The sequence below is a fragment of the Pongo pygmaeus genome, chromosome 9 (genome assembly GCF_028885625.2).
Source record: "Pongo pygmaeus isolate AG05252 chromosome 9, NHGRI_mPonPyg2-v2.0_pri, whole genome shotgun sequence".
In the NCBI taxonomy this organism is placed as follows: Eukaryota; Metazoa; Chordata; class Mammalia; order Primates; family Hominidae; genus Pongo; species Pongo pygmaeus.
In genome coordinates this window covers 106616853-106638379 of record NC_072382.2, presented here as the reverse complement: position 1 = coordinate 106638379, position 21527 = coordinate 106616853, and the positions used below count along the sequence as shown (strand labels likewise).

General features: G+C 35.9%; 1 protein-coding gene and 1 long non-coding RNA gene across 4 annotated transcripts in view; one reads left to right on the top strand and one right to left on the bottom strand.

Moving 5' to 3' along the window:
- Positions 1-379: 379 nt before the first annotated feature.
- The window catches only part of LOC134740278 (uncharacterized), a 69901-nt gene continuing 48753 nt past the window's right edge, over positions 380-21527 (bottom strand). The window contains exons 3-5 of one of the 3 annotated variants that reach the window (XR_010127630.1): positions 6618-6673; positions 5652-5777; positions 380-3183 (exon numbers count right to left, since the gene is read on the bottom strand). This is a non-coding gene — a long non-coding RNA (uncharacterized LOC134740278). Of the gene's footprint in view, positions 3184-5642; positions 5778-6617; positions 6674-21527 lie in introns of all 3 variants that reach the window. The other 2 variants (XR_010127631.1, XR_010127629.1) reach the window with 2 other exon arrangements.
- Positions 1951-15994, top strand: LOC129007266 (caspase-1). The gene is made up of 10 exons (XM_054437878.2): positions 1951-1989; positions 2621-2887; positions 3985-4047; positions 5844-5959; positions 6624-6797; positions 7224-7458; positions 7856-7999; positions 10171-10280; positions 10764-10894; positions 11515-15994. Exons 1-9 carry the CDS (start codon positions 1983-1985, stop codon positions 10860-10862), a joined length of 1215 nt encoding a protein of 404 aa, XP_054293853.1. The 5' UTR covers positions 1951-1982; the 3' UTR covers positions 10863-10894; positions 11515-15994.

Sequence of the window (21527 nt, the reverse complement as noted above, 5' to 3'; positions counted from 1 at the left end):
AGACACCCTAAATCATCTCTCTCAAGTTCAAAGTTCCACAGATCTCTAGGGCAGGGGCAAGATGCCACCAATCTCTTCACTAAAACACAGCAACAGTCACTTTTATTCCACTTCCCAACAAGTTCCTATCTTCACTCGAGATGAACAGCATTTAGTCAAAGCCATTCAACAAGTCTCTAGAAAGTTCCAGACTTTCTTACATTTTCCTATCTTTTTCTGAGCCCTAAGAACTGTTCCAACCTCTGCATTTTACCCAGTTCCAACGTCGTTTCCATATTTTTGGAGATCTTTACAGCAGCACTCTATTACTCGGTATAAATTTACTGCATTAGTCATTTCTCACATTGCTAATAAAGACATACTCAAGGCTGGGTAATTATATAGAACAAAAAAGAGATTTAATAGACTCACAGTTCCACATGGCTGGGGAGGCCTCAGAATCATGGCAAAAGGCAAAAGAGGAGCAAGGACACGTCTTACATGGGTGCAGGCAAGAGGGTATGAACAGGGGAATTCCCTTTTATAAAACCATCGGATCTCATGAGACATTCATTATCAAGAGAACAGCATGAAAAAAAATAGCACCCATGATTCAATTACATACCACCAGATATCTCCCATAACACATGAGGATTATTACAATTCAAGGTGAGATTTGAGTAGGGAAACGGAGACAGACCACATCACCACCCTTCACGTTTGTCTTCCCCTCTTGAATGTGAGACCAAAGGGGAAAGGACCGTGATATATTTTGACTGAACCTCTGGCACCTAGAGCAATGTCGTCCTTATATGTTTGCTAAATGAATGACTAGATGCACTGCTTGAGGATTCTAACAAAAGATAAACTTAGCTAGATAATCTGCAAATAATCATCCTTGATTATTTTTCTAACCTTAAACATTTGTATTAATTACAGTATTATCACTTATTATTTGCTTACCATTTGCCAAGCTATGTTCCACGCATTTTCCACATTTTCTCTCACTTAATGCTCAAAACTATGTAGGTACATACTATTAATAAAATTATTTCACATACAGGGGAACTAATGCATAGGGAAGTTCAATATCTTGCTGAGGAAGGGAAGTTTAAAATGCTAAGTTCAACATTCTGATTCCAGAGCCTATGCTCTGGGCCTCTATAATGCAATTTCCCTCAAAAATAAACCCTCCAGGATGGGTGGGTGGCTCATGCCTGTAATCCTAGCAATTTGGGAGGCCAAGGTGGGCACCTTGCTTGAGCCTGGGAGCTGAAGACAAGCCTAGGAAACACAGGGAGACCCTGTCTTTACAAGAGATACAAATATTAGCTGGCCATGGTGGCATGTGCCAGTAATTGCAGCTATTTGGGAGGCTGAGTTGGAAGAATCATCTGAGCCTGGGAAGTGGAGGCTGCAGTGAGCCAAGGTCGAATAACTGCATTCTGGCCTGCACAACAGAATGATACCCTGTATCAGAAAAGAAAGAAAGAAAGAAAGAAAGAAAAAAGCAATGTGAAAAGAAGGACATTAAATAAGAAAAGCTTCAATTCTGCTGAAAAATGTTTCCATTTCTTAAAGCAAAAATGTTTCACAGGGACATACATTACTTACAACTTTCCCAAGAGCTATGAGGTGGGGTCAGGGGAACAGTGGTTCACATACTCCAAAGGTTGTGTTACTTTTCTCCGTCAAGCTTTCTAATGATTGAGAAACTCTTCATTGTGTGAATTTAATTGTACACGTACTTTTTCAATCCTGTCTTACTCTCCAAGCCCCATTCCCCTCCTACCGTGATCTATCCAAGGGCTGGTGAAGAAAATTTCCCATGGATACGCTACCCGATGCAGGCTACAGTTCTGATTCTTTAATGGGAAGAAAAATAAAGATATGCATATGCATGCACAGTGAGTATTTCCCAATACGCGTACAGGCCCTGCCAAAAAGGAAGGTGAAGCATACTTTCAGTTTCAGTCACACTAGAAGGGGAGGAGAGAAAAGCCATGGCCGGTGAGTCTTTTACTGTTCCAAGAAAAGGTCCCTGGGAAGAAAGAGTTTTGGAAGGCGCTGGCTCTTCTGGAAGCCATAATTAGCATCTGTGGAAGTTTACTTGAGTAGAAGTGAGGAAAAGTGGGGAGAGGGAGGAGAGAAGGAACTAGAAGATTCTTGCAGACTTTAGAAAGGAAAGGAAAGCCCAGAAAGGAACTGAGGCTTTAGCGGAAGCCTGATGTCATTTTGCAATCTTAATTAAACTCTTATTTACATGTTGAAAGTCTGACAGAGGGTACAGAATTGGCACAGTAGGAATACTAGCAGCAGTGGCTCCTAAATGAAATGGGCTATTTCTGCTTCATTACTTTATTAATCAGAGTTAAATAAACATGCGACATAAGAGGATGATCTCTGCTTTCCAGGGACTGATGTGGAAATGGTAAACTCAGTCTTCAGGCCACTCCATGCACATGCATGGAGACTATTGAGGGAAACAAGTAGGACAGCGATACAGTAAGAAGAGGGATTACCCAACTGTGAGGAGGGGGACATTTCACTGATGAAATCTAATGAGGTCAGTTTCTGTTGATTACATGAGAGGAATATGAGGCCGTTTTCATGATGTGAGAAATCCTTGTGCTCCAAATAGACAAGGTCCTGAAGGAGAAGAGAAAGCTGTTTATCCGTTCCATGGGTGAAGGCACGATAAATGGCTTACTGGATGAATTATTACAGACAAGGGTGCTGAACAAGGAAGAGACAGAGAAAGTAAAACGTGAAAATGCTACAGTTATGGATAAGACCCGAGCTTTGCTTGACTCTCTTATTCCGAAAGGGGCACGGGCATGTGAAATTTGCATCACATACATTTGTGAAGAAGACAGTTACCTGGCAGAGACGCTGGGACTCTCAGCAGGTAAGGGTCAGTGACTCACACTCAAGTTCACCTAGGGCCTGTCTTCGTGCGTAACATTTGATTTCTTTAGTAGTCATGTTAATTTGAAGAAAACTTTCTTATCTCTGGTTTCAGGGCCATATTTCTGTAGCAGGGTCCCTATTGCATGTCCCTTGACTCTCCTTTGATTCTTTTCCTTCATCCTCAGTGGCACTTTTCTGATTAAAGCTCATTTCCTGTTCTGAGTATGTGGTAGCTCCTTTGCTGAAGCTCTTGAGAACCATCTGAAAAGCTTCACGCTGTGTGTTCCAGTGTTCCTGGCAAGGCAAAATATTTACTTGTGGATTTATTTTTGCTGAGTGCAAGGGGTCCGTAGGCACTTACGTAGTTGTAAAGTCACATGAAGATTTAAGGTTTATAATCAAATACTTTTTATAACTTTTCTCCAAAATTTTACCCTCCCAAAAGAATAAAATATATTTCAATGATGGCGATACACTCAGAGAACACATTGGCGATACACTCAGAGAACACATTGAACGTATAGAAAAGTGAAGATTTCTAATGGGCTCATTCCTCCAGTTGCCTCCTTGTATTTTCTTTGAGTAAGATCACCCGGTTGTCTGTTACCAGGCTGTGGATCATGCTGTGAGGCCTGGAAATCCTCCACTTGCAATCCTCCTCAGGCCCAATACAGGGCTCGGGAACTGAGCTGGCCAAATCTCATGACCACTTGGACCTACCACGTGGTGAGGATGAGAGTTCTGGTGGATTCCCAGTCATTGATGTCTGTGGCACTTCCTAAAGCCACTTCAGAGGGAGATGTTCTTTGAAAGCAAAAGCCTTCTGTTCTAAGGTTTAGGGAAAGCTTATGCCTGTCTAAGCAGACATTGCAGATGTTTCTGTTTTCATCTATGTGTAATAAACATGTATTTTTCTATCAATGCCTCTTTCATTTTCTACCTCCCACCACTCTCTAAATTAAAGAACATCTTGAACATTATTTAATGTCAGTCAGTGTTATGGGAGAAATTTTTAGTGGGGAGTGTTTTACAGATTGGGGTGAAGTTTTCCAGAGATGATAAGTGACTACTTAAATATCCTTTATCTTTTCATAGATCAAACATCTGGAAATTACCTTAATATGCAAGACTCTCAAGGAGTACTTTCTTCCTTTCCAGGTAATGCTGTTTTTAAAGGAAGAGCATTCTTTGACCCACATCTTCCTTGACATTAATTTTGTAGGATGAACCGTGGGTAAATGGGCTATGGAGAATTCTCATAGATTGGTCGTATAATTTTCTTTTTGTAATCTATTCTGCTTTTGTAGAAACTGTTTCCACAGCTTCTTTATCCACGTTTATATTAAAAATTCTGAATCTGTGTCTCAAATCCTGATTACCCAAATAAGTACCAAACTTCATTATTTAAGCCTACAAAAATATTCACTCCCATATCCCAGAGACATCTTACTCTAAACTTTCCCAGAGCTGAACATGCCATACTTCCACACCCTGCTTCTCTTCCGGTTTTGTGTAACTTGGTTATTGGTGCCACCGTCACCAGTTGTTCAAACCAGGAACTTGAAACTCATATGGCACCCTTTTTTCTCATGCACCTCTAACATTCAAGCCATGGCCAAGTTTTATGCAGGCTTTTCTCAAATTTGGAACCATCTCTCTATTTCTACTTCTATTATTTTATTAAAGAACCCCTATTCCCATAGTGCACTCTTAAAATAAAAGAAACTTATATCTGAAAGCAATGTAGAGGCTAGGAATGCAAATTATTTATCAAGTTCAGATATTACTCTACTGAATTTATTAAGGTTGGATATCATGAATATTTTCTTAAATGTTTCACAGCATGGGATATTCAATATATAAAGAAATACTGTATTCTCTACTGTGAAAAAATAGCTCAAAAATAACCTAACTACTTCTATTTAGTTTTTTTCTATTGTTTTCACACTTCTTTATGAAGGAATCCAACATTTTATCCAACAAATGATTATTCTATAATTTTTTCCAATATATCTATTCTAATTAGTTCTTCTCCACATCAGCACATTTCATGCTGCCTTTGTTTATCTAACTGATTGTATAACCGTTTTTCAAATTTGTTTTTAAAATTAAATATTATTTTTTGCCTTAATAGTTTCTAAAAGGTCCTCCACAGATCTAGAAAACTTATTTCTATTTTAAAACAAAGGTTACATTAATTTCTTTAACAAGGACATCACATTGTTGGATTGTGTTGAACCTGTGATGAAATAAAAGGCTCAAGGATTTTCTCACATAAACTCTGTGAAAACATTTCCTCATGTGTCTGTGCAATGAATGTTTAGTGCTATGAATCCACCTAGTGTGTACTTTGATTTTAGCATTTATCATTATATCTTCATTCTAGTTCATATATTCAATATTCATGTCCTTTCATATGTACACATAGAAGGAAGAGATCCTGAAGGACAGGACAAAGATTCATTAAAAAATATTCCTAGTGCTTACTACCATGTATATTAAGTAAATAAATAAAAAGATAAACATGTATTTTTAAAAATATTTTAGTAGATTAAATTAAGACCTGATCCCATTACATTTTATCCTAGGGTTTGAATATTTTGAAAAAAGTTTATATTCTAACTATTTTATCTCACACATTGTTTGTTTTCTGAGTGTTTTATCAGGCATAGACTTGAAATTTTCCCTTCCTATGTTAGTATCTAAAATGCTTGTAGAAAGGCTGATCCTGAAATATGAAAGAAGATACTTACAATGCATACCTGGAAATCTCTTGCTTGAAATGTGCTCGATTAGGAGCAAACTCACTTAGCTGTATTAATGATGTAGATCAGGATTGTCCTCCTCAGAGTGCATTTCCTCTTCTGCGGCTTCATCCATAGGTGAGGCTGTAACAAACACAAAGCGGAACAAACAGGGATGCCACTGTTCATGATGTTCTTTGTCTCTTGCAGCTCCTCAGGCAGTGCAGGACAACCCAGCTATGCCCACATCTTCAGGCTCAAAAGGGAATGTCAAGCTTTGCTCCCTAAAAGAAGCTCAAAAGATATGGAAAGAAAAGCCGGCAGAGGTGCCATGCTCAGAACACAAGGATTAGAGTGGGGTGAAAGAAACACTTGAGGCAGTTCTGAAATGCAGTGGCTTATTCTTAGAGCCAACTTCATTGAGCAGTTCTGGAGAATCATACTTCTGCTCCCCTTACATAAAGGATTTCTATATCCTAGAATCCCAGGTTTATAGAAAGAGTTCCAAATTGGATCCACTTCCTGGGTAAATAACATCAGTGATGGCAGCTATTGAATGCTTATTATGAATGGGCATTGTTCTAAGCATCTTGCACATGATAATACATAATTTTTAACCTTAAACATAACCCATTTTAGAGATCAAGAAGCTGAGACAGGGGATTGTTAAATATTTTTCCCAAAGAAAAACAATCAGAAATTGGAACAACCAGTTTTAGAATTCAGTCATTTTTGCTTCAAAGCTTGTGCATCTTTCAAAATCCTACCTATCAAGAACAATGAAGTTAGAAGCTCAGCTGCCATCTGGGCGTTTGCAATGTCCATGCATACTCTTGAAGCAGCATTCAATTCTGTTCCCCCTTTTCAATGTATAGTTCATGGGGTTTGGTATCTTGATAGGACTAAGGAAGGGGAAGCTGTCATAAACCAGCAAGGGAAATATTTAATTGGAGAGAACAAGGCTGCTCATTCAAATTGCATTACCTACAGATTTATCCAATAATGGACAAGTCAAGCCGCACACGTCTTGCTCTCATTATCTGCAATGAAGAATTTGACAGTATTCCTAGAAGAACTGGAGCTGAGGTTGACATCACAGGCATGACAATGCTGCTACAAAATCTGGGGTACAGCGTAGATGTGAAAAAAAATCTCACTGCTTCGGTAAGTTCTATTATACAACAGAAACAATGGTTATGCCTTTCGTATAACTAAATAATATTAGAAAGCTTAGTTGTAAGACCAAGAAATGTAATCTCTTGACAATCTAAAATACAAACTTGCCATGAGAGAGTTCTGGATACTACATGGTCCTTTGTAACATAAGAGTCATTCAGCACGAGCCTGGTATAACTGAATTGGGAGATGTTTTATTGACTCAGTAATGCCACCGTCTCTCTACAAGATAACTCTGGATGACTTCCTATAACACTTTCCTTCACCTTTCTTGAAACTAAGACTAAATTTTTTTTGGCACCCCGTTGTTTTTCATGGAATTCCTTAAGAAACTCCTTAAGTATTTATTTATTGACTTTCCAAGGTACCATGATAGTTAATTACATCGAATATCAGTGATATGGTCTCTTTCAGGACATGACTACAGAGCTGAAGGCATTTGCACACCGCCCAGAGCACAAGACCTCTGACAGCACATTCCTGGTGTTCATGTCTCACGGTATTCGGGAAGGCATTTGTGGGAAGAAACACTCTGAGCAAGTCCCAGATGTATTACAACTCAATGAAATCTTTAAAATGTTGAATACCAAGAACTGCCCAAGTTTGAAGGACAAACCGAAGGTGATCATCATCCAGGCCTGCCGTGGTGGTGAGTGCTGATGCCTTTGAGAACACCAGACAATCAAATACTATCCTACTCTGTATGCATCCAGGAATTTTTGGTTTCTTTTTGTTTGTCTTTTAATGTCAAAGAACACGTACTGTCAGTATTCAAGATTGCAGCTTCTGTGAATTGAAGGGCTGGTTGGTAGATATTTGTTCCATATTTAAGCTTGAGATTTTGATGTTTGGAAATTTTTACAATTTGTTTGATGGTTAGAAAAGATAAACATTGTTGAAAAGATTGTAACTGAAATGTATGTGTGTATTTGCATGTGAATTAATGATAGAGCAAACACATTAATAAATATCATTGAACAGAGGCTAGGAGGAAAACATCTTCTCAGCCATTGGTAGTAGTAACAAATCAAACTGTGTCTTTCCAGACAGCCATGGTGTGGTGTGGTTAAAAGATTCAGTAGGAGTTTCTAGAAACATATCTTTACCAACTACAGAAGAGTTTGAGGATGATGCTATTAAGAAAGCCCACATTGAGAAGGATTTTATCGCTTTCTGCTCTTCCACACCAGGTAACAGGTTTCTTACAAAGGACATCTTTGTTGGGGCTATCAATACAAAAAGTGACAGTAACCCACTAGAGGTGGTGATTAACAACTCAAGACCAACTCAAGCTTTGTTCCAAGTTATACACACAATTCCCTTTATCCAAGAGATCAATTTTACATATCTGTTCAATGCATTACTAATTAAAGAATTCATCTATGTTTCAAAATATTTTTGGAACTTTGAGCGATAGCAGAGAATTAAATGGAAGATGGTATGTGCTGTAGTACATTAGAATCTGACTCTGCATAGAAAATTCCACCATGTTGAGATCATTCATTAGTCCGATTTGCCCAGACATCAAATATTTGTAGAAGAGTAGGAGCAAGGTTCCGAAAAGTAGAACAGCAAGCAAGGCACTTTGGGGCCCTAAATTAAAGTGGGTTTTACCTAGAAGCATGAAGTGTATAAGACAGAATATATTTGAATTTTTCTAAACGTGTGCTTTGTAGTAAGAATCTTGCTATTATTGACTGACCCAGACATTTAGTATTTTGTAAAACAGTTCCACTAGTTCCTCCTTGGGCTTTCCTTGAATTGCTCACTAATATGTGAGTATAAATATTATTTTTCTAAGGATTTAATAAATTAATATATTTGAAATATTGAGCATGACACAAAATAAAGCACACATTAAAAAACTGCTATTATTTAAAATGTATATATTTGATAATTTAATTCAGTTACTTTTCTAAGCAAGGTTTAAATAAAAATTATTTAAACCTTTCATTCACCACGTTTGGCAGTTTCCTGAGAGGACTTGCATTCTCTTGGTCACCTCTGGCCCAAAGGCCCTGCCTCTGCTCAGATAGTTAAGTTTTCTAAAATATTTTCTAAAATGAGATATCTTCTTTCAGAAGAAGCTTGGTTCTACATTGTGTTGAACATGCCCTGATGTAGAACTCAATAATTTTTTTTTCCCAATGATCAGAAACAATGACACCACCCAAAAACACCATATATTTTCAGCCTGAGTACATATAGCAGAGTTTAATATTAGACAGAACTGTTCGTTAGTATCCTTTGATCCCAGCCTTCCACATGACATTCACCGCTCTCTAAGTAGCTCTTTGTAGGCCCCGGCTTCTCGTCATCAATCTGGCTGATTTATGTGTCTTTCTTTTCTTTCACTTTCCTTACTCCTCCCTTTCAGATGACTGTCAGAAACTCCAATTCAGTTATCTATAACTTCCATGTTAAACCTATCTCCACATTCTGCTGTGCCAATCCCAACCACATCATAGTGATCTCCTGAAGAAAAATAATTATCTATTTCCTTGATTTCACAAAACATTTGCAGAGATATCTGTCTCCACCATATCTTTCACTTACTTCCTTTTACTAGAACAAGTGTCAGTTAAAGGCTTCATTTAGCTGAGATAGCTGTGTTTCTAAATAGAATTTTATTATCAATATATACTTTATGACCATTATAACTGGCTAAAATGCATCATTAAAGAATGTGTCTGTCATTATATACAGAGCTATTGCTGCTGCTTTTCTCTTATGACTTCCTTTGCATAATTTTATGCCTTCATTACTTCTGTGTCTACTGTGTAATAAATTAATATTGTTTTTCTTTAATATTTCTCTTCTTCATAACAACTTTTTTCCTCCAATATAATGTGCTTATTTCCTTATCTACTCCTCCTAGATTTCTACTTTTGTTCTGTTTTATGATTTTTATAGTTAACTTTTTGTGTGTAAATATCTTACTGTCGATGTTATTTAATTTCGATTAATCTTTTATGAAGTACATAAATTGAGAATTTGTTAATATAATTACACCATGTAGACTGAGTATTGCATATCCTGGGTTATCTCAAACACTTGTGTGACCTCAGATACCTCTTGTGCATGGAGTTAATACCATCCCCTGTATAGCTAGCTGAGTCTATTAAATATCAGAATGCATAATTAACTTAAATCACAGTCAGTAATACCACTTTGGGAATGTACATTTAGATATTTCGTTTCCAAATCCCAATCACTCCCCTCGACCCCATTCTGCCTTTTCCTTATTTGCTACTAAATTTATGATTTCAAACATCCCTCAGCTGGAGTAGAAATACTAGGGTTTCTTCTCTTTCTTCAGGCAAGAGCCAGTTTTGAGATTTGAAATGTGCTTTATCCATAGATAATGTTTCTTGGAGACATCCCACAATGGGCTCTGTTTTTATTATGAGACTCATTCAACATATGCAAGAATATGCCTGTTCCTGTGATGTGGAGGAAATTTTCCGCAAGGTAGGACTCTAGTGGATGCTATTTCACTCTACTTCCCTGAATGCTTGGCTATTGCAATTGGAAGCATAGAAAGCAGATCCAGACATGTTTATCTTCCAATAATACCCTTCTTTCCAAAAGAGTTTTGGAGTTCTTTGGAGAGTGGACAAACCTAGGAGCCTAATCCAATCTATTAAGACCCACAGCCTTGAGAAAACAATCGTTTAGTTTCACCCCGCTCCTGCCCTGCAGAGACAAATGAAGGGACTCTAATTTACCTGTATCTCTCATGGCTATTAGATCCAGCAGCAGATTTAAAATGCCCTGAGGAGGGTCATTCAATGCTTACATACATATATGGTTATACTTGTTGCAGATGGAAGTACTTTTTGTTTTTGTCACTTATTTTGCTATATTTGTTGTAGTTTTTTGGCATAACTCAAGAAACTCTTGAAAAAAAAAACTCAGCAATAAAAGGGCTATAGACTTTCCTTACTCTTTTAGGTTCGATTTTCATTTGAGCAGCCAGATGGTAGAGCGCAGATGCCCACCACTGAAAGAGTGACTTTGACAAGATGTTTCTACCTCTTCCCAGGACATTAAAATAAGGAAACCGTATGAATGTCTGTGGGCAGGTACATGTGTATGGTCGGGAGTTTGGGAAGGTTGAGGAAAGGGTGCTGAAAGTCCATTTTAGTCAAGAACTCTAGGTCTACAGGCTGAGAATCCTTAATCCAAAAATTTGAATTTTGAAATGCTCTAAAATCCAACACTGTGTGAGCGCCCACATGATATTCAAAGGAAATGTTTATTGAAACATTTCAAATTATAGGTTTTTGGATTAGGGATGCTAAACCAGTAAGTATACTGCTGAATTCCAATATACAAAAATATCCGAAATTTGAAATACTTTTGGTAGCATGCATTTTGGATAAAGGATAATCAAGCCACATACAGAAAATACTGAAGTAATGTCTTTCTTTTGGTCAGTGCAGAGCGCATTGCTCTTCTCCCAAAGTTTTTCATTTAGACCCCTTTTGAGATTCAGCTGATATTGGCCTAGAAGTGGCCGTAAGACTATGAACCCTCACTTTTGGATGTTTCTCTCCTTCACCTCAGCAGGGTATATTTAAACATAGCATGCGGTCTTTCCTTTTAAAATTGTGTATGTTCCCATTGGTGGATAACTTTATAACTTGCATGTCTTTAACAAAATTCTTTCCTATTTTTTTATTATTATTTCTTTTTCTCATAGGGAGTGAAGAGATCCTTCTGTAAAGGTTTTTGGAATTATGTCTGCTGAATAATAAACTTTTTTGAAATAATAAATCTAGTAGAAAAATGAAAACTTGTCCTCATTTTTCTCCCACACTGAAGAAACAGGGACTGGAACTTAGAGTGACTAAGGAATTTAGAGTGTTTGACTTAATCTGTCAGACCCAAACTGGCTATTGGCACCTTTCTTTCCCAGAACTTAAAGTAAAATAAAACATAAAAATTTAAAAAAGAAAATCAGACTTACAAACATAGCAATGTTATTAATTACTTTCTTGAACAAAAATTTATTTTGTGCCATTTTTAAAAAAAGAAAAATCGTTTGCTGGGCTTTCTGCTTTGGGGATGTGATATAAGTTACAGCAGGTATCTGACTTCAAATAATTTAGAGCTCAGCAGGAGAGATGGGGGAAGACAGCTAGTTATGACAGCGACAGTGTAGTGTGATAAGGAACTTTTCCCAAATCCCACAGTTTACTACTGACAAATCCATGAACAGAACTTGCATGTTTCTACTGTTTGCAAAAGTATTTAAGACAAAGAAAGTAAGTTTTGAATCAACCCTCAGTAGTTCACAGACTTCTTGAAAAGATAAGACAGCCATCCAAAATGAAGCACTTGGCAGATAGTGCCTGACACCCTGAAGAAACTCTAGGATGCATGGTGTGCACAATGAAGTCCTGGCATGGTGCAGAGAAAACGAGTTTGAAGTGAAATCATTCACTCAGGGGTGTTAAGATTTAGGGAGGATTCGAAGAACTACCCCTTACTTGCAAATAGGAGTTTTTTCTAATATTTAATATATTAAATGAGAGTTAATTTCTGACTTTTTAAAAACCTTCATAGTTGAACACATTACAGTCTCTCTCTCTCTCTTTTCTTTTTTTTTTTTTTGCCTTTTATTAACTGTTTCTCTGGGCATATCTCTTCTGTACTATCATGCATATTCTACTTCAACCTGAGACTACATCTGCGATCAGTCTTTGCTCAGAGAATATCAAAAAGCAGAAGTGAATTGCCACCCTAAGTAAAAATTAACTGTTAAAGCACTTTTAGTCAGTTGAAGAACAGCATTCCAGGAAGTACATAAGAGGATTCCTTCAGAACTGTCTCCAATCAAAGGGTAAGATGACAGGGAGATGGGGAGGAGAAGACTCCATCATGATTCCTCAGCACAGTTTAAACAAGAAATACATTTATTGAATAAACAATCCTTTCCTTGTTTCTTTTTGCTGTTGTTGTTGACTTTGTTGAGTATCAGTTGGTTATAGGTGTGTGGCTTTATTTTGGGGTTCTGTATTCTGTTCCATTGGGCTATGTGTCTGTTTTTTTGTACCAGTACCTTGCTGTTGTGGTTACTGCAGATTTCTAGCATAGCTTGAAGTCCAGTAATGTGATGCATCCATCTTTGTGAAAAGCAGTTTGGAGATTTACCAAATAACTAAAAAAAGAACTATCATTTGCCCAAGCATCTCATTACTGACTGAATCCTCAAAGGAAAATGTACTGTTCTATCAAAAAGACATGTGCTTTGAAATGTTTGTCACAGCACTATTCACTGTAGCCAAAATAATAGAATCAACCCAGGTGTCCATCAATGGTGGATTGGATTTTAAAAAATGTGGTACACACCTACTATGGAATGTTACACAGCCATAAAAATGAAACCCTGCCCTTTGCAGCAACATGGATGCAACTGGAGGCCATTATTCTAAGCAAATTAATGCAGAAACAGAAAACCAAATATCACATAATCTCACTTGTAAGTTCTAGCTAAATATTGTGTACACATGGACATAAAGATGGGAATAACAGACACAGGGAGCTACTAGAGGGAGGAGTGAAGGAAGAGGGCAAGAGCTGAAAAACTATGTACTGGGTGCTATTCTCACTGCCTAGGTGATAGGTTAAATTGTACTACAAACCTCTGCATCATCTAATATACTCTTGTAACAAACCTGCATATCTACCCCTGAAACCCAAATAAAAATTGAAATGAAAAATAAAGAAACCTAAGATATACAAAATATTTGATTAATTCTTATGGGAAGGTGAAAGGAAACTAGTTAGATTTTACTCATTCAGGACATGTGTTTTTAGGTGAGCGGAGGTAGAAAAACTGACAGATCAGAAGAGAGGGATGAATAGAAGAAGATGTGGGGCTATGGAGAGAGAAAAGGAAAAAGAAAACCAGGCTGAGGTTTCAACCCACAAAACAATGTTTTGTCATTTGCATTTTTTTTCCCCAGGGAAGAATCTAGAGTTCAAGACTAGAAAGCCAATTTGCTGACTACAGGGCACTTCCCAATGATGAAACTAGAGGTTCCCAGAAGCAACTTCATAATCTGTAATCACTTGTCCCCACTCCCTGCAATAAGGAAATACCTGGTGTCTTTTATTTCTGAGTCTGAGGCACTTTCCAGTGCTGTAAGAAGAGACAGAGGCTGTTAGCTATGGCTGGTGAGTCTGGGCCCTTTTCTGACTAGCAGCTGGGGACTCAGGTCTTAGAAAAATCTTGATTTATTGCTATGTGACAGGCAGAAATACCAAAAGGGAAATCAGCCAATAGCGTGCATGCTGAATCTTTCTCTTATTGGTGGTATGTAGTTTGAATCATGAGACTCTGTGTAGAGACACTGAAGGAGAGTATGTTCTCTAGATGTTTTCAAGCCAGAAAATGGTTAATTCCTTTCTTTCAGCTTCTGGTAATCAAAGAGAGTGTAAGGAAAGACAGAGTAAGTTATTTGTGTGAGAAAACTCCAGAAATTTCTAAATGCACTCTGAAATCTTCTCTGCTTCCTCTTGATCCAAATTAATCCTCCAGACTATGAACCTTCTCCCCACAATCAGATCTGAGAGCCTCTGTGTTCTCAACGTGTTGTCATCCCTTATCTTGAATTATCTTATTGGTCTGTTTAAAGTGATTGCATTTTTCCACCTTTCTATGTAGTCCTGGTACTAACTATTATAATGTAATACATCTTAGGTTGCTATCATAGACTTTTAACTGTTTTCCCACTCCCAAAAACTTAACCCTTCAGTCCATACTGCACACTACTTTCAAGCCACCTGTCTTACACACAGAAGCTAAAAAAGCTTATGAGTTGGAGTCCTGGGCTACTTAAGCAGCTCATATTCCAGCAGGTCATATTGCGTCTTTGGCTTCATTCTCCTCATTGGAAAAAGGAAGAAACTGGAATAGGTCAGTGCTTTCTAAACCTTATAACATATATGAATAATCTGCAGTCATATTTAAAAATCAGATTACCACTGCCTTCCCAACCCTGAATTGCTCAATCTTTAACAGCCTGTAGACATTTATTAACCTTTAAAGATCTGCAGACAATTCTTATGAAGCTAGCCTGGCACAGATTCTTCTGCAGGTTAGCATTATTAGCAAAGGTGGTCAGTTAGTTAACTCTCACCTCTCACATGCTAGGGATCTATTAATGTAATTTTCTTGCTCAGCAACATACATTGGCTCCCTATTGCCTTTTAAAAAATATCTAAACTTTCAGATAATGTTTCAGATGGTGTTTCTGTCTTTCAAAATATACTTATTCATTTTTCCATTAATCACTCTAAGCCACGATTTTTATGTTCATAAGAAAAAAAAGCAAATATTTACTGTATTTTACTTCACTTATACTTCCTTGCTGTTAAGTTTCTTTATTCCTTTGATTCTCTCAGTAGCTTAATTATCTCCAGGTTTACATCCCTCAGTAGCTTAATTATCTCCAAGGTTTACATCTCACCTCACAAGATTTAACTGACACTCCTAACATGCAGGAATTGCTTGCTTTAAAAATTTTTTTTTGTCTATTTTATGATACTAAAAAGCATTTGGCCAGGGAGGAGTAAGTCAGATTCATAGCCATGGCTGCCTCTTTGGCCGGGCAGGCTGACTTTACCGGTCGTAGACTGGAGTAAGGAGAATCATTAGATAATAGATAGGAGAAATGGAAGGGCACTAATCAAAAACAAGTTAAGTGGGTCAATAATTATAAACAACCATGTGTAGTTGGTCTTCGTTAAATAAAACTAGTGAAAAACAGTATCCTATATAAAATGTGTAAGAACATCACATCACTTTGCCTAGGACTGAAACTGCTCGTGATGAATTTGGCCTCTAAATTATTCCATTCGTTTTTATTATCACTGCATCTTCAATTCATTGATTACTAAAATAACAAAAAATAATCAATAAAAACTGTGTTTTAAAAACAGTACTGTGTGATTGGTATCTCCTGCACTCTCTCTGACTGAATATTTAAAACCAGTCAGTTAAGTTTGTGCTATTATTGCCATTTTATAGTTGAGGAAGGTGTCTAGAAAAGGACTATGAAATTTTCTTTTGGTCTAATGTCTGTTGAGAAGAGTGAATCTAGGTTGGCCTGACTCTTAAACTCGACACACTAATGTTCTGTCAATTTTCCGCAAACAAATATCTTCAAATGGTGGCCCTATCTCATCACGCCCACCTCAGTCTTGGCTGCACACTTCAATACTTTCTAAAGCCCAGCTCACCCAGCTTCCTGATTACTTTAGACACCCTAAAATCTTTGTGTTTCTTCCCACACTGCTGTCTGTTAGGGGACCAGCCCTCACTTGTTCAAGGGGCAAATTCCCCCTAGTCTTTCAGGTCTCAGTGTCAAGCCCTCCCTTCTCTGGACAGCTATCTTCTACCTGAAACACAGTGTGCTCATGCTTTTTTTTGAGCATCTGCTCATTATTTAAATTCTTATAATGTTTTTTATTTGACTTATTTGCATATCTATCTTTCCACTTGACTGTAAGCTTGAATGTGTAAGAATATTTCCTCAAAATGGTACCCTAACTACTAGCAGAGTATTTTTCACAAACTTTTGCTCACCAAATTTTCCAGAATGAATATGCCTTCCTTCTGCTTAAAACTTCCAGTGTGTGCTTATTGTCTATTAAATAAAATCAAACTTACTTACCTTTTATTAAATATTCTTCAAGAGTTGGGCCTTACCTAAAATTTATTCATTTGTTTCTACATTCACTCAACTAGTGATTCAGTAGATAATTATTAGACTTCCCTTGAATGCCAGAAGTAGTGCAGGCCTAGTTTATGGCCACCTGTCCTCACAGAGCATAAAATCTAATGGTGGATGCTGAGAATTAGGCTGGAAATCACAATTAAAGGTAAAAAACTATGCAACCCTAAAGAGAAACAAGGTGCCCTAGGGACATGTACCTCTGACATTGTCTCCCCTCAGAGAATCAGAGGATTGCCTGAAAAAAAAATGCCTTCTGGTCTTAGACTTGGAGAATAAATAGAAAGTATAGGAGAATAGGAAGCAAGGAGAAGGTGGGAGACTGGACTAGACATTAAATGAAGAGCAGGATATTTTCATTGTAATGAGCAAGGTGCGGACAGTATCAGAAGATGAGGCTGAATGAGAAGGCCTAAGTTAGAATGAGCTGAGAGGTTTCATGGTCAAATCTAGATATCGGAACACTCTTCATTGTGAAGAATAGAATAGAAGGGACAAAATGAAGGTTTATAAGGTTCTTGGTGTAATTCAGAAAGAAAGGGTGTTGGCCTGAATAGAAGTAATGAACAATTAGAATTAAGAGTAGTGGTCAGATTCTGAAAATGTTTAGTAAATAAAATCAATGCAGTGTGAATTGAGTTGGGGAAGAAGACATACAGAAGGCAGAGAAGTTTAATATCACCAGGTTTTGCTGCCTTCCCGCACTTGGAAGTTAGGTATTATTTTTTACTATATGGAGGAGGAAATGAAGGATGGAAATAGAAGAAAATTAGCAGTTCAATTTTAAAAGTTCAATTGAATGAGGTTGTGGGATTATTTTAAGTGATGTCTCATTGTTGGATGTATGGGTTTCCATATGGGATCCACATCTGGGCTGATCCATAAATTTGAGTCATTTATTTATTATTTTAAACTTATAATTGATGCTATGAGAATTTATAGATTATGAAAAGAGGCTCTCAAGCCAAATGTCTTGAATTGTTTTTTATAAATATTGTTTTATTTATTTAATTGACAAATAAATATTTTATATACTTATGTACAAAATGATGTCTGAAATATATATTGTAGAATGCCTAAAGAGCTAAATAACATATGCATTACCTCATATGCTTATCTTTTTTGTGATTACAGCACTTAAAATTTACACTGTCAAACAATTTTCAAGAATTCATCATTGACTATAGTCACTATGTGATGCAATAGATTTCTTAAACTTACTTCTCCTATCTAATTGAAATGTTGTTTCCTTTGATCAACATCTCCCCAAACTTCCTGCCTCCTCCTAATCACCACCATTCTACTCTCTGCTTTTATGAGTTTAACTTTTTTGAGTCTACACATCAGTGAGATCATATAGTATTTGTTTTTTGGTGCCCAGCTTGGCTTATTTTATTTAGTATAATGTTATCCATGTTCATCAATGTTGTCACAAATGACAGGATTTCTTTCTTTTTTCTAAAGCTGAATACTGTTGCATTATGATACTTTCTCCATCCATTCATCCATCTACAGATACTTAGGTTGATTTTATATCTTGCCTATTGTGAATAATGCTGCAATCACAATGGAAGTGTATATGTCTTTTCAACACACTGACTTAACGTTTAAAACATATACTAAATATTTGGGTTGCTACATCATTTTTAACATTTTTAATTCATTTTAATTTTTAACTTTTTGAGGAGTTTCCTATTGTTTTTCATTATGACTGTACTAATTTATATTTTCACCAACAGTATACTAGAGTTCCTTTTTCTCTACATCCTTTCCAACACTTGTTATCTTTTTTTTTAATAATACCCATTCTAATCATTCTAACAGGTGTGAGGCATTATCTCATTGTGGTTTTAATCTCCCTGGTGATCAGAGATGTTGAGCATTTTGTATATACCTGTTGTCCATTTATGCATCCTCCTTTGAAAAATGTCTATTTTGGTCCTTGGCTCATTTTGTAATATTTGTTTTCTTCCTATTGAATTGTGTTTCTTATATATTTTGAATATTAATATCTTATCAGATATATGGATTCAAATATTTACTCCTATTCTGTTGGTTGTTGTTTCCTTGGCTTTGCAAAAGCTTTTTAGTTCGATGTAATCTCATATCTTAATTTTGCTTTCTTTTCCCATGTTTTTAGTGTTATATCCAAAAATCATCGTCTATACCAACGTCATTAAGCTTTCCCACGTTTTTGTGTAGTAGTTTCATAGTTTCAGTTATTAGGCTTATGTTCTTAATCCATTTTGAGTTGATTTTTGTATATGGTGACAGATAAGGGCCCGTTTTCATTCTTGGATATTTAATTTTCTGCTCTTGGATATTTAATTTTCCCAACATCATTTATTGAAGAAAGTGTCCTTAGCCTATTATGTGTTCTTGAAACTTTGTCAAAAATAAATTTACTGTAAATAACTGGGTTTATTTCTGGCCTTTTTGTTTTATTCCATTGTTCTCTGTGTTTGTTTTTATGCCAGTACTATGTTTGATTATTATAACTTTGCAGTATGTTTTAAAGTCAGGTTGTGTGCTGCCTCCAGTTTTGTTCTTTACTCAAGAATGCTTTGGCTATTTGAATTTTTTCATAACTCCATATGAATTTTAAGGTTGATTTTCATATTTCTGTAAAAAATGCCATTGGAGGCTTAATAGGAATTGTATTGAATTCATAGATTTCTTGGGTAGTATAGACATAATAATGTAATATTTTCCAATTCATGAACATGGGATATCTTTCGATTTTTGTGAATCTCACGCAGTTTCTTCTGTCAATGTTTTATAGTTATGAGTATATACGTCTTTAACTTTTTGGTTACATTTATTCCTTATTATTTCATGAAATTTTTTTATAGCCATTATAAATGAGATTTTTATCATCCAATTTTTTAGTTTGTTGTTATTATAAAAATGATACTAATTTTTGCATGTTGTTTTTGTATCCTTCAACTTTACTGCATTTGTGTATTAGTTCCAACAGATTTTTCATGGAGCATTTAGGGTTTTCTTAATATATGTAAGATCATGTCATTCATAAACAGGACACATTAACTTCTTCCTCTCCTATTTTGATGCCTTTAAATTCTTTCTGTTGTCTAATTCCTCTGGTTAGGATTTCTAGAATAGAAGCAGTGAAAGTGGGTGTGTTTGTCCTCTTTCTATGAGGTTAACTGTGTGTTTGTCATAAGTGGCATTTATTGTGTTGTAAACCTCTTTAGGTTAATTGCTTTTCATATGTCTCCACATATTCATTCAGTCAATACTATATTCATTTACTAGGCATGCAAATAATTTAAATAGAACTTCAGAACTCAGGCAGAGTAGACATTCCATAAACTAATCTGTGTACTCTTCGCAAATCTTCACATTCTCTGTTCCAACATCTACATTGCATTTAAAACCAACGTTTTTGTCTTGTCTTCTAAGAAGCCTCTGTAAACTCTCCTCCTGGAATTTTTTCATATTTTCTGAGTTCCTTAAGCATCTTATCTGTGTTCTCTTAAGAAGCTCTTCATCAACGATCATGTAATGTAATTTCATAACTTAAGACTTGGGGCTCTGGATTCTGAACACTTGTACTTCTATTCCTGCTCCAGAGTTACTATATACTTCGTTTTCTTTTCACAGGATTACACTCAATTTCTTAAGTAACTTATCTGTATATGTTTCCTTTTCCATATAAAAGAGCTTAATATACATTTTGCATGGAGTTTTTGTGAAATTTCAGTAAAGCACTTGACCTCATGGGGGTTCAACATATATTAACTATTATTACTGAAAGCCTGTCATGGTTAACTCTATGGAATGTGGTGTAAAAATAGGATTTGAACCCTAATTCATGTGATTTAGGGCAACCTATTATTTAAATGACTTATAAAATTGATAAAATAATAAATATTCTACTGGTTTATTGTGAGGGTCCAGTATACTACTATTTGTAAAGTACTTAGAAGAGAGACTTGTAAATAATAATGATAATTACTGATATGATATAATAATGATAATTACTGATTTATTATATCAGTATAATAATGATAATTACTGATTTATTATATGAGTATAATAATAATGATAGTTACTGATTTATTAAATCATTATAATAATGATTACTGATATTATTAATAATAATCATGATAATTACTCATATGATATAATGATGATTGTCATTGCTTTATACGAATTCATTTTTTAATCACAAAAAATACATAGGAGATGTTACGTTTATTAAATGTAACTTTTTCTCCTGTTTTGTAACTTCCATGTGTCTTTCTCATAATGGTTGGTTCATTATTGGCATATGAACTCAAGATAACCTGGAAAATGAGTCTGGTGCTTCTGGGCCAAAATTTTGTTCAATGTCCTGACATGTTTTCTTTATAAACTGTATTTTGTGTGAAAGCTATCCTTATATTTAGATGAACTAGATAATGATCTTTATAGAGTTAACTGAGAAGAGAGGACATATCTGGCTTTTCCACATACAACCTGCTTAAATCATATCTCTTTTATTGAAATAAATGATTTTTTATTACTTTGATATATATATATGTGTGTGTGTGTATACATATATATTGCTTTACCAGGATATATATATATCTCCTGGTAAAAATCTGAATTATACCAATGAGTAATACATTAACTCAGTGTCATATTAATCTACCATAATATTTGTTCAATATTTTCAATTCTAAATTTTGGTTTGAGAAAAGGCGCTAAAGAATTAGGTATCTAGATGCATTTATCCACTTAATGATTAAGTTGGATGTTTACTTATGTATTCAGCAAGCAGATTAAGCACTTTTAAGCATTTTGAGCAGAAAATTGCTAATTAGCACAATTGGGTATAGCTTGTGTGTTAAAAAATGCAAATTCAAAGATACAGTTAATTCACCAACGAAGCTAAATACAGAGAAAAAGAAAGATCCTGCAGTCTAGTAGGAATAATTTACAGTCTAGACAAGAGAATGCACTGTCC

Bases quoted from the DNA above. Each gene is read 5' to 3' on its own strand.
- LOC129007266 (XM_054437878.2), top strand. The intron at 4,048-5,843 runs GTAATGCTGTTT...TGTCTCTTGCAG, and splicing joins AGTACTTTCTTCCTTTCCAG to CTCCTCAGGCAGTGCAGGAC. The intron at 6,798-7,223 runs GTAAGTTCTATT...GGTCTCTTTCAG, and splicing joins AAAAAAATCTCACTGCTTCG to GACATGACTACAGAGCTGAA.